Here is a 13,638-nt window from a genome sequence, read left to right as displayed (position 1 = left end):
GGCAATCGTGTCCATCTGTGAGCTCGTGTATGCAGAATCGGGTGGAGAGCATTATTCTGAAAATGTTACATTATCATGTGATGCAGCAGAAGCAGCAAGAATTGTGACTGGCTGGATTCACCTGTCAGGTCTTCACCTTCACCATACCTCCTTGTGTGATTTATTAAAAGCTGTCTGGTGGGTAGGAATGGGCATGCGGACCAATTTGGGAGAAATATTCAAGTCTTTGAAGACATTTTTATTGTTATGGAAACATTTGGCAGTAATAGAGAATTGTGTCTCTGGTTGATTGAGCATGAAGCTGCTCAGGTGGCATGCTGGTTATTTTTCATAAGGCACATGTTGATATTATAGTCACAAGTCAAATCTCAAAAATATAAATTAGAAACAGGAACCTACACTTTTAACGTCTTTCAGTGCTGTGAAAAAGTAGTTTCTGATTTCTTTTACATCTGTGTTACGAACGATTCAGATCATTAAGCAGATTTTACACAAAGATAACAGGAGTAAATACAGAATGCTGATTTGTACGTGATTATTTTGTTCAGTAGGAGAAAAAAAACTGTCTTAACTCCTTGTGTGAAAAAGTAATGGCCCCCATAACCCTATAACTGGTTTTGTCATATGATGGCAAAAATATGATGCCACCATGCATATGGGATAAATGGCAATGAGGCTTTCAGATTGCTGTGGAGGACATTAAGCCCACTTTACTGTGCAGAATTGTTTTAATTCAGCCACATTGGAGGATTTTCAAACATGAACGGCCTGTTTAAGGTCATGCCACAGCATCTCAATCGAGTCTAAGTTCGGACTCTGACTAGACCACTTCAAAACCTTAATATCTTTATTTATTTATTTGTTTGTTTGTTTGTTTGTTTGTTTGTGGACTTGCTGGTGTGTTTCGGATTGTTGTCCTGCTGCATAACCCAAGTTCGCTTGAGGCTTCAGGATTGGACAGCTTTTTTTCCCTTAATAAATAAAATCATGGTTAAAACTGCTAATTTGTTTATTGATTATTTAAGTGTCCCACATATGCAACAAAAAATTCAAATTAGGAAAAATACTTTTTCACAGCACCGTATGAGCAAGTCCTGCTAATCTCTGTAGTGTATGTAGTTATTTGGTTCGAATGGTCAAAAAAAAAGGTTGAAGAACCTGCTTGAGGATTTGCAGCTTTAAGGTATATGTTATAGCACCAGTGACTGGTTTTGGGCATCATTAGAGAATTAAAGAGGAATTGTTTAAAACAAAAAATAAAAGTTAAAAACTTTAATAGGGTTGAAATGAATGGATTTTTTTGTGGGCTGCACCTTGTTTCTTTTTAAAAAAGACTTCACTATGTCATCTCAGAAACTTTGGTCATACGGTGGGAAAAAATAAAAAGCCATGTCTCAGCACACAAGCGCCTGATTTCCTCACCCATGTGAATCTGTAGTATAGATTGCCATCAGAGATGTGCAACAAGTGTGCCTTTGAGTTGTACACCATGTTCCAGTTTGTATTTTTTTTTCCTCTGTATAATGCAATCTCCCTATTAAGAAACTTCCTTTTGTCTGATTACAGATTCGACTTCGCACGCCGCATCTTATTTCCATTTTCTCAGAAAGCTACGTGTAGGGAACGCCGCTCAAAAAGCATCCTTCGAAATGCTTCTTCGACTTGAATAGGTTGAAAAATGAAGGCACGGGTTCAGCAACCGGATGAAATTTGTGGCTTTTGGTATGTCAATTACAGCCGTTTGAAATAACAGGACATTCCGCAGCGCACTTTCGTATTGACTAAAAACTGCACTAGGGGCTCGAATCGAAGATTCAAAGCGAGAAAGGAGAAGGCTCGGGTGACATTGAAATACGGGGCAGGAATTTCTTGCTCGTGTTATTCTCTGTCGTTCAATGACGCCTCTCGTTTTTTTAGCATCCACATGTGATTAATTTAGTTTCTCGTCAGGCGTGCTCAGCCACATTCTTAACTCTCGTTTTTTTTTTTTTTTTTCTCCTCCATTCTTTTTTTTAAGATTGAGCTGCAGTGTGTCCAGTGTCAAGTGGGTTAATAAGAGGCTGCCTTCGGGGATTCCTGAGGTGCAGGAAAACATTTTTTTTTTCTTTTCTGAATGTGTTTATGATGGCCGTGTCAAGGGCCAAACTGCTGTACTTATCGCTTCATTTGAACTCCAACAAATGTTGACTATTTTCTTCGGGACTTGTTAATTAGGTCAATTTTAGTTTATACTGTCTTTTTTTTTTTTGGTTCTTTCTGGTTCTTTCCAGAAAGCTAGTTTTTAAGCCTGTGTGTATGTGTGGGTGTATCTCTCCACATAACCCTACATTAATCCTGAAACACACATTAACAGAATTTTTCCTTGTTCTCTTCAAACAAATTTAGAAACACTTAAAATGAGAAACTTTATATTGCTCTTCATGCGTGTCCTGGTAGTAGAAGTTACTATCCTCAGAACAAAAAAAAAAAAAAGTGAAATGAGACTCCTTCTTTTACACTTCACCAGCTATACCACTTGCTATTAATAACCTGGCTTGCATTTCTTCTTTTTTCTCATATGAGAAATTTTACTTACCAGAACTGAACATGACCATACCACGATTCCCACGAGCAGAACTTGTGGTATTCTGATTATTGATTATTTATTAGTCCACAAACACATTTTGATTGATTTTGATTCACATCAGCAGGTCCTCACCAGACCTCTCATGTAAATACTTTATCCCTGCACTTCTGAATGTTCAGCATGGAGCCCAGTGCCCCTCTGTCCAGACATATCTAAATTCTCTCTCTGTAATTATGTAAATGTAATGTTTGTATTTATAGGCGAAAGCCACAGGCTGCGGGCCCTCGTCTCACAGCAGCTGGAAAGCATCTTGGCTTAAACTATACTACTCGATTCCATAAGTCTGAGTGGGGGTTCAGGAATAGCAGCTTCGTCCCCTTGCCGTAACCAAATGGCGTGTTAAAGGGCGCATGGTTACCAGTAATGAGCTTGTGGGACTCCAAAACATCAAAGCAGCCCATAATAAGAGCCTTAAATATGCACGTTGTCTGTTTCAAGAAAAAAAGAAATCCTCAAATCAAGACACACAAAGCGACGAATATATTCAAATTTAGTTTAATATGTACAATAAATACAATATAAAACTTATGTACACATTCTTTAAAAAAAGACCAAAAACAATTAATAATAATGCAGAGCATCTAGCCCTGGTGTGTGTGTGTGTGTGTGCTAATGTACAAGGGGCTTGAACATGTCATTGTACCTTTATGATACAATATCTAGAAAATATCTTAAAAAAAGAAAAAACCAACAACAGATGGCTGAGAATGTATCAAAGTGTGAACGCACAGTTTTGGTCCTTCAGACGATTTGGAGGCAGTTTCGAGAGGGAAAACATTGTCATCACGCATGAGGTTTTTGCACAATCCTGGCAGCACTGCATGCATGCAAAATGCATTCATATAAAGGCACTGTGTTCAACTTGTGTACACACGGTTTCCAGTTTTAACATACTTATATATAGAGATATATAGAGAATTTTTTTATATATTATAGGACCAGCCCTGTAGGTTGTCCCCAATACACTTCTGCAGCAATGAACTGCCTGCTCTATAAATCCCACGTAGTACCAGCTACTTTTTTGTTATACAAAAGTGTAAAGAACAATAGAAATCTTTATCGACCCAATAATAAAAAGTCTTTTGGTCTTGTACAAAGGATTTAAATAAGGCAGTAATAAGGCTTTGGCTTGTTTTTGCCGTTTGTCTTCTCTCTCTTTCTCTTTTTCTCTTTCTTCCTCAAATGTGCCTCTTCATGTGCAATGCCAGATGGTCGGAGCGGGAGAAGGCGCGCTCACAGGTGGCACTGGAAGGGTCGGTGGCCTGTGTGCTTGCGGAAGTGACGTGTGAGCTCGTCGGAGCGGGCAAACTTCCAGCCGCAGCCTTCCCAGTTGCAGTGGTATGGCTTCTCACCTGGGGGAAAAAAATAGATGTTATTTTAGGAGTTGTTGCGTATATAAAAAAAATAATTACAGTGCTGGTCTTGTTGTTGGTGCAAAGTTTTTGATGATATAAAAAAATCTTACCGGTGTGAGTTCGGTGATGCGCTTTGAGGTGCGAGCTCTTTGTATACGTCTTGCCGCATCCGGCGAACGTGCAGGTGTGCGTGGCCGCGCGCTTCCTCGGCCAGGTGCGTCGGCCGCGCTTCGGCTTGGACTCGAGCAGGTCGAGCGGCGAGGACGGCGGCGTGAGGAGCGCGCGCGGGGCGCCGGGCTGCACCATGCCGAGTCCGTCGTCGAACATGGCCGCATATGCGTACACCTGTTGATGCTGGTGCTGAGGCTGCTGCTGCTGCGGTGGTGGTGGTGGTGGTGGTTGTAGAGGCGCTTGGTTTGAGTAGTAGGCGGTCTGCGGGAAACTAGAGCGACAGATCTGCGTGTGACAACGCGCCTGGTCGTCCGGGCTGAGCGGCGGCGTCATGTTTCCCGCTGCCTGCGGAGAGACGGCGAGCCTCGGCTGCTCAAAGGACATCGCGCACGACACGTTGCCCTCCTGCTTGATGCGATGGCAGCTCTGTGGCACCATGCCCAGCACGGGACCGTAGCCATCCGTGCACGGCTCAGCCTTGATCCCCTCGACGAAGTCCTGTCTCTGAAAAGGCGCTGAATTAAACACGAACCTGCCCTGAATCCCGGTGTTCGTGCTGCTGCTCGATGCGCTCATGCCGTACGCGTTGTCCGGCTCGGAGTGCAACAGTTCCCCAACGAAGCTTTGGGAATATGTGGGTGGTGGAGGCGGCACGTACGCGCTCCCTGTCTGGTACAGGTTGCAGTGGTCCACTGCTGGATTATAGTCCGTCTGAACCATCTCGCAGTCCGGAATGCGTGTGTTACACAGAATAAAGTCCAGATCCACGTAACGGCTCAGCTCATCGTCGTCCTTAATGGGACAGCCCGCATCCACGCTCGGGAGCGCGCACGCCAGCGGCTTTTCCACGTCTTCCATCCACCTCTGCAACAACAAAAAATGCATTCACTGTTAAGATCTTTTGCTAAACAACTTGTACTTTGTAAAGGTAACTTTCTCGGTGGGTTCAGTGCACAGCTTGTGCGTCAAATGCGCGCACGGAATGCGTAAAATCAGCGTTTACTTACATTTTCCCACTGTTTCTCTTTCTGTCCGGCAAAGGTTGCAATTGAGGGCAAAATGGTTGCAGGTAAAGCCATTTTCCCCAAAGTTATACTCAAAACAAGAAAAAACAACAACTCCTCGTCAAAAAAAAACAACGAAGAAAAAAAAAAAGATTTAACACACGACTGATCCGGAGTTGGTTTTGTGTCCCATAAAGCTGCAGCTGCTGCAGAGTCCTGAGCTGGCAGCGGGTTTGTGCTCCAGGTAAAAACCCTCCTCCTTTATAAAGACCACAGCTGGACCAATTGTGCGAGCGGAGGAAGCGGCGTTCAGGATGGAGCTCAAACGCCCCAAAAATAGCCGGTATAAAAGAGCAGAGTCGGTCAGGCGCGCGCTGTCTCCTCTCTCTCTCTCTCTCTCTCACTCTCTCTCTCACACACACTCTCACACACACGCACTGTCTCTCGCGCTCACTGTTCAGTATGAGTAAGGCGCGCGCTCTCTGTCCCTCCTGCACGCGCTCATACACGCATTTAGCTGCTCGCGGGGCCGTGACATCACGAGTTAGGGCGGCGCTCTATTGACGCCCCGCGCATGCGCAATCTCTATCTCCCCCCCCCCCCCCCCCCAAAAAAAAAAAAAACCTAAACCTTCAACAGGTTTTTTAATCACGGCTATGGGCGGTCATGTAAATCAGCCGTGCATCAGTTTGCATCTGATCTCGTGATATTTTGGTGCTGCAGCACTGGTTTAAAAAAAAAAAAAGTTGCGAATAATCCTGAAAAGTAACTGCAACATAACAATCAAGCCCGATATAGTTTCCTTGTAGGTGGTGTGTCATTTCACAGACAGTCTGATGAGAAAAAAAAGCACAAACCACAAGATCTTCTTTTTTTTATTTTTATCCCCTTTAATTCTTCTTGGAGGGATAAAACTCGCTACTTTACTTTGCTTTGTTGCTACCTTTTAAAAAAAGACTTACAAAACTCACACTTTAACTCACACCAGATCAATTTGCAAGTTAGAAAATGGAGGGAAAATTAAATAATAAAAATGTATTTCATTTTTAAACAGATGAGTTTCAGCAACAGGTGTCTAATATTTTTTATTTACATTTTCCAGGAACCCAGAAATGTTTGCTTCTCAATATATAGTCACAGTGAGTGCCATCATCACCATCATCACCACCATCATCATCATCATCACCATGTGTTTAATTTCTATAGCGTTTGTCTTTATTGGCCACGTGCGCGTTTCATCAATAGTTGAATGCACTTGATCATAAATGTTTGGACTGATGAGTGAATATTTGTTTACTGAAATGTTTTTTTTCCATTTCATCAGTGAGTGTGTCGTGCTGGCGTCTTTGTGTGTGTGTGTGTGTGTGTGTGTGTGTGTGTGTGTGTGACGGCGCAGCGAGTTTGTTCAAAACGTGGGCGCCGCTCGTGTCTCCCTCTCGGCCGCGCGCTCGGCGCTCACGTCGAGCGCCATTCACGTGCAAATGAGACGGCGGCGGCGGCGCTCGAGTCGGAGGAGGGACGCAGCCGATCGGCGCTGCGATTCTATCGCATTGATGACGGAGCCATTAAGTTTCGCTAATGACACGGGGTCTCGGGGGGGTGGGGGGATGCAATAAATACCCCTCTCTACACGTCACGTGCTTTCTAACAAGTGGTCAAATGCAAACACAGGTTTAATGGATGGGTCTAGTGGGGATGCATTTGCATAAATCCACTCCAGGGTCCATGGCAGGCAGCGCATCTGCATACATCATGAAGTGCTTGATACCAGAAACCAGGACTGATGGCGCATTTTCACACCTGCTCTGAGTAGATCTTTAGCCTGTCTCAAGGATCCATCTTTTTAGCTTCTGATCTGAAAGGTGCAAACGTGTTTTGTAGCAATAATGACCTCCTTTTAGTGCTTAAGTGGTACTTAATGAAGCTTTAATGGTACCACATCATGAGTGCAGAAGAATCCTTGTTTCTCATGGGATTGATAACTCCTATTATTATATTAGTGCTTGTGATTCATGCTTATACTTAAATAATTAAAGTCAGTCAGGTGATACGCTTTCCAGGAACATCTTTTGTCTTTATAAACTAGTCGAATGTAAGCATGGACATAATGTACAGTAAAGGTACAAAAGATGTTCCAAAGGGACACCACCCTAAGAAAAGGCACCGCCTAGTAGATTAGCACTGTTCCTTTTCCTGAGAGTGTGAGATGCTTTTTTCAATAAAATAACACAATGTAATAATTATTATTGGAAATGCACCCATGTTGACATTAATGATTTTAAATGCATACAATTCCTTAATGCACCTGTCTACAAGAGGTGCACTTGCAGGAACACCCTTCATTTCTGATCTTGCGTAATGTGTGGAATGTGAAGTAGGGTGTGTGGATCATCTCTTTGAGCACTTAAGTCCAAACCAGGCTCGATCTGAACAAGCACTCGCTCTACAAGCCTCCTAATTCCTGTGGCAGTTCATGAATCTTCGTATCACTTCCTCCTTTGTTTTGCTGCTGTACCGCATGCGAGTTGAGTGGGTGACGAGATGAGAACCATAACCGTTGTGTCTCAGCTGCATCAAAGTGGATACATATAGTCCTGTATAATCCTTTAAGACAAATAATTATGACTGAGCCCAAAGAAGCGTAAAGAAAGATTTTCATTCTAGGTAGTTTTTTTTTCCCCTTGGCACAAAATGACAGCAATTATAAACACACGTCATGCACGCAGTCAGATACTTTTAGGCCGCCTGATGTGTGTGTGCGCTTTAGCTCAATATGGCCAACCCCCATCCACTCCCAGCCAGAAATCAGGCATCATTTCGATGTGTCAACCGAACATGTGTGTGTGTGTGTGTGTGTGTGTGTGTGTGTGTGTGTGTGTGTTTCTATGGAACCTCACTATAAAACATGCACATTGTAATTGCAATGTGGCGGCATGTGTTTGTGTGTTCAAACTCTGACAGACAGAGTGTCCCTTATTGCAAAAGGACCAGTCGATGTTTTCACGGCAGCTGTTGAATAACATTAGCTCACCGCGGCCCACGTTTACTGATGCAGTTTCGCTTGAAGAAATACCTACTTTGCCCCTACGCCCAGCCCCCTTTCTTGTTTGTGACTAAAGCCAGACTCAAGGTTTTTTTCCATTTTTCAAATCGAGGATGATTCAGACGTGAATTAATACACCACATGCCAGAGCATCCTTGGGGTTTGAATTCAGGCCAAAAAACTGATGAGCAAACGCTTCCCAAACCCCGTTTTCCTTATTTGTCTGGATGGTGAAGCAAATTGGAACGATTGCCAAAAAAGCTCGAAGGTCACACGAACGGAGGAGAGACAATACGGCAAGGAATAACACGAAAGTGGAGGATCGACGAAAGTGGAAAGCGATCGATGACGCGCTGGTGTGATGTTGCCTGGAGGGGATTGTGCTTACTGTAACTACCTCGAAGTTGATTGCGTTCCAATAACATCATGTCCCAATGTTTCACCAAAGCAGTTTTTTCAAAATGATGTTTTTTTATTAATGAAAAAACATGTAGAACTTGATATAGGAGCAATAAACAGCTACTTCCTTGCTAGCCTTTGACCTTAATTTGACAAACAATATGACACCTTGATAACATGTTTCTTTGTTACCATTATCATTAGTTTATTTGTTGTCTTGAGCCTCGGATAATGTGACGTGTCCGTCACAGATGTGAAAGAACTTTTACTGTAGAGAAGATAACAGAACGAGCATCTTAATATAAATCTGATTTGAACCACATTCATTCACACCATTCCGACCAATCAGAATCGAGAATCCATCAGAGAATCCACGCCTTGCATTTCGAAACAATCAAGTTGCCCGTATTGTATGCATTCCAAGAGTTCACTTTCTGTTTTGTTTCCAAGTAATACCTCGACATCTGCACACAATGATGTGAATGGTGATCTTTTAGAAAGTCCTACACGAGCGACATGTACGAAAAACAGAAGGTGTTTCCCCGGTGGGCTAATTTTAATAGTGCATTTCTATCATCACTACGGTTTGCATGTCACCGTGCAGATGTGTTACATCTGTGTGTATGTGTGTGTCATAGCCCAGGTCTCTAAGGTTCATGTTCTCCATGCCTGAACTAATTACTCAAGTGTGATTTACAGGATCATTCCTACTACAACCAAACGCAGAAAAACTTTTTAAGGGAAATTCAAACATGTTCAAACTCGCGCTTCGCTTCCATCAAAGAGTCGCGTTGCATATGTCTTTTTGTCTTCTTGCATTTTTGTTTCACAGCAAATAAAAACATATAGTAGGGATGGAGAACAAAAAAAAGTCATAAGGGCCTTCAAACAAACCAGAAGAAAAAGTTCTCTTTATGTGGGCTGAGGTTGTGAATGCGCTTGTGGAACATCAGATTTGTGTTCAAGTCCAATTTGAGGTCCGGTTTCTCTCCTCAGCTTTTTCTCAGCCCATTACTGGTAGTTGTTTTACAAAGCGTACCTGCTGTGTACCGACTCTGAGCCGATGCTGAGAGAGTGAAAGCGCAGGAGCGAGTGAACGATGTGCTTGTGGAAAGTGTGCTCGGGAGAGTTTGACGGCGAGTGGGCTCCTGCCCGGGCCTTTTATACCGGGTTATTTTTAAACGCACACCCCTTGCTTATTGCGGCGTTTCCTCTCAGGAAGCCAGTTTAGTCCCATTTCCTGCACACGCGCGGCCAGATTCGCGCCGAATCAGAGAATGATAGCATTGAGACTCGCGGGCTCTGGGAAGAAAAATAGAGTGAGAGTGGGGGTTGGAGAGTTGAGAAATGAAAAACAGAGATTGGCTGGCTCGTGCAGCCATCTTTGCTGGAATTCAAAGGCCTGGCTCACGTCCAGTTCTAATTTCAGTACACCTCAAATATTTGTGGAAAGTTTCTGGAACAAGAACGCCGTTCACGTTAGGGTTTTTTTTTTCCTTTCTTTCTTTCCGCTATGCACACCTGAAGGCTGAGGCCGTGCTGTTCTAGCTCTTGTTTTTTGCCCCAAGGCTCAATCAAACCGAAACAGAACTGAAGCACAAAGAACGGCAACAAAGCAACGGCACCTTATAGTCGAGCCAGGGAGTGTTTCTCTTCTGCCTTATATAACACTGGGATTCGGTCCCATTACCTCATGTTGCCATTTCACATGCCGAACATACAGTTCAGTGATTTATACACACCTGAGGCTGCGTCTTTGGATGAACCCGACAAGCCTGTGCAAATAAAGAACGCGGGATAAAGTGTTTCTTGATAGACTTTCTGCTGAAAGGGCTGCTATTGTAGATGGTAAATTGTCTGTTCTGTGTATGCCTCTTGCTTTGTACGTGATGCCAGGGCTTTCAGGCTCATGAGCTTTTAATGATGTGCTGCATCACCAAACTCGCAAACGACTCAAGGCCTTACAGCGTGCTAAATGAATCAAGAGGTCACGCAACACCTACAGTTACGAGACTGGCACGTGAAGCGTTTATCCCTATTACAAAACCACAGCGATCAGAATGTGCTGATTCATTTTCAACAAACAACAGCTGGAGGGTTTTAATATTATTATCATTGCTCCAGTAACAGGGACTTGATGCTTTCTGGAATAAAATGTGCCATTTATGGAAGAGGTCATATCAGAGGTAATTGTTCAGGAAAGCACTTCATTCCAGTCCATCACTGATTATTTGTTTTTCAAAAGCAGCTCCTGGATATCTTAGGCTACATCGACACGAATCCGGATCAATTTAAAAACAACATTTTTGTTGAAAAAAAAAAGTCCAAAAGTTGCTCATTCACACTGAAACATCTGAAAATGCTTACGTCCCTGTACTGCACCAGTAAAACGTAAGACGATTTGACATGCGTCATTTTCTTCTGTCGTTTAGTTACTTTCTAAAACTTCCCGACAATGTCTGGGACCGTAAATCCGAGCTTGTGCTATGGTATGGGGTCACATGACTTGAGTCCATGACTGGGTGTCAGTGTACAGTGCGCAGGAGAGGGACCTGTTTTTTATTTATTAGCTGTGAACCCTTAACCATAACACGGCCGTGTTCCGGATCGAGCGCAAACACATACCTGCCTCTTACAATGTTTTATTTGGGTGGGGTGGGAGGGGTGACCTTGAAAGGGGGCTTTTGTTTGATTGAAGGATCTTGTTGCGTAGTTCGTTCTAGACCCGTGTTAATAAAGTCGGGATTGTAGCGCAGGATTTACAATTACAGAATTGTAAAGTCACATGATTCATTGAGGTTTTTCCTACGTTTATTTATTCGTTTTGATTCATTTTCTACCAAATGAGATAGACATACTTGATACATCTAATTCAATTCACCAAATGATTCATTGATTTTCACGCTCTCTTTTTCACAGATCTCAGTCAGCCGAGACTCTGCAAACACCACAGCATCCAAACATGGCCGACCCGAAACACCAAAGCTTCACACACATTCCCACTCTCTGGTTCACTTAGCTACTGGTTGAGCAATTACAAATGAACAACTCTCACACTATTTAAAACACACACACACATACACACACACACACACACACACACACACTCATTGTGATGTAACGCCTATTGTGGATTCTTTTCTTGGACTCTCTGTGCTGTTTATATCTCCGTCCATGATATCTTGTTACCAGTTTGGTTTGCTCCCTGTGTTTGTGTCTTCTTTTCGCCCTACTGGATTCTTTGCCTTTATTTTGATGCTGATTTTTCTGCTGTCCCTTCACTACTTGCTTCCGTGAGCTTCTCTCGTCTTACACATCAATTATAAAACACATTTCATTTTTTTTTAGATATTTCTGATCGTTATTCCACCCCATGCACTCATTCCTACATGTGTCATTTCTCACAGTAAATTTCCACGTGATGCTTTCATTTAACACGTGATGAAAACAAATATATACTCGAATCGTTTATTTCCACATCATCCTTTTTACATGATTCATCTTTTTCCAATGTGATTTCTGTACGTGACTCATTCTTTTCCAAGTGTTTCTTTAGTCTTTATTTTTAAGTACCAACCCACATCCCATGCTAATGTCCGATTACCGCTCTGACGCCGAAGTGTCCAAAACGAGTCAAATCTCGTGAACCGCATGACTGCTTCTACGTGAACGCAGCACTGGATTGAAAGCTTGAGTAAAGCGGGTCTGGTTCATTTCGGCTAAAGCCTGCCACAGACACGCACGTAAATATGCTCGAATCGGCCGCCTCTAAATTCAGCCAGCTGAATAAACAACACACACGCACACCTCATCGTCGATGCATACCTGTACGGCCTCACAATTGCTACTATTTAGCGTCGGAGTTCTTGCTTGAACTGGCATCCATCTTTCTGCCACACACTGGCATTTTCTTGTGCTTTGAAGGAAATGGCTTGAATATTTTTTTTCTTTCTGGTTCTCAGGAGGAACGTGCAAGTTGTATTCTCGAGCTAAAACATAAACGCAAAGCAGATGTAAAGACAAACGTGAATGGAGCTGTTCAGGAATGTATTAGGAAAAAGAATCTTCTTCCTTTTTTTTTTTATATGCTTGAAATAGTATTGCACCCGTAACACTTGAAAGTGACTGGATGTTGAAATAAAACTGAAATGACAACACTGAGGTGTTCCGGTTAATGTGTTTCCACTGAAACATGGCTCATGCTTTTTTTTTACTAAGAAATCTTATCTTGTGATCCATGATGCAATGTGTTCACAATTATTAGGCTGAAGCTCATTATGTAATTCTGTAAACAAAACATAGCATTCGGATTCTTTTCTTTCCAAAGATAAAGCATCCACACAATAAGATTGCAGTCGCTACATATGCACTGAATCATCAAGCCCATGTTCAGTGAATCGCAGTCATACCGCTAGGCGTGGAGATCTGAATCTGAGCTTTGTTCCACCTGATAGCTTTTTTGGATGTTGTCCATGTTCTCCATACCTGAAACAAGACCTAGAGGTTCAGTAAGAGGAGCGACAGGAAAGGGCTCGGTATCTGTGGCACACTTTCGCTGTGATCAGCAGAGGAAACAGGACATTGGTGGGTCAGTCTGACTGCTGCCCTCTGCTCCAGCACACACCGTCTTCATAAAACGGCCGCTCAGGTCACTTCCTGTACACACCGCTAATGGCGTCATCACGGGCAGATGGACCTGTTACACTGCTACTGGCGGGAAGAGGCAGCGTGACTCGACAGCTTCGGAAATGCCGATTGTGCTGTGATGCTCTGTTTCTGTGATCGATTGCGTGACATGATAGTTATTAATGCAATGTAGTTATTAGTGTTTAATAAATTCACTACAGTTCTTTAGCTTCAAGGTTTCTAAAGTAACTATACAGAGCCTGTCAAAAGTTTGCAAACACCTAGTCTTTTAGTCTAGAGACACATTCATGCTCTTTCTGTCTATATACAACAAACTAGATAATTTAATGCTATGAAGATTTACTTTGAACAACCAAATATAGATGTACAAATGTTACACTTTTTTTTCAATGA

General features: G+C 42.8%; 1 protein-coding gene across 1 annotated transcript; it reads right to left on the bottom strand.

Annotated features, from left to right (window-relative positions):
* Positions 1-3,105: 3,105 nt before the first annotated feature.
* On the bottom strand, positions 3,106-5,646 carry klf2b (Kruppel-like factor 2b). The gene is made up of 3 exons (XM_046877219.1): positions 5,160-5,646; positions 4,092-5,016; positions 3,106-3,978 (listed from the first exon to the last, which is right to left on the bottom strand). The coding sequence occupies exons 1-3, from the start codon at positions 5,229-5,231 to the stop codon at positions 3,860-3,862; spliced, it is 1,116 nt and encodes a 371-aa protein (XP_046733175.1). The 5' UTR covers positions 5,232-5,646; the 3' UTR covers positions 3,106-3,859.
* Between the last annotated feature and the right edge of the window lie 7,992 nt (positions 5,647-13,638).

The sequence above is a fragment of the Silurus meridionalis genome, chromosome 20, assembly GCF_014805685.1.
Source record: "Silurus meridionalis isolate SWU-2019-XX chromosome 20, ASM1480568v1, whole genome shotgun sequence".
NCBI classification, from domain to species: Eukaryota; Metazoa; Chordata; class Actinopteri; order Siluriformes; family Siluridae; genus Silurus; species Silurus meridionalis.
This window is presented reverse-complemented; position numbering and strand designations above follow the sequence as displayed.

Excerpts from the sequence above, each read along its gene's own strand:
- klf2b (XM_046877219.1), bottom strand. The coding sequence starts at position 5,231 with ATGGCTTTACCTGCAACCATTTTGCCCTCAATTGCAACCTTTGCCGGA. Across the intron at positions 5,017-5,159 it reads AAGAGAAACAGTGGGAAAAT|AGGTGGATGGAAGACGTGGA; the intron begins GTAAGTAAACGC and ends TTGTTGTTGCAG. Across the intron at positions 3,979-4,091 it reads GCATCACCGAACTCACACCG|GTGAGAAGCCATACCACTGC; the intron begins GTAAGATTTTTT and ends TTTTTCCCCCAG.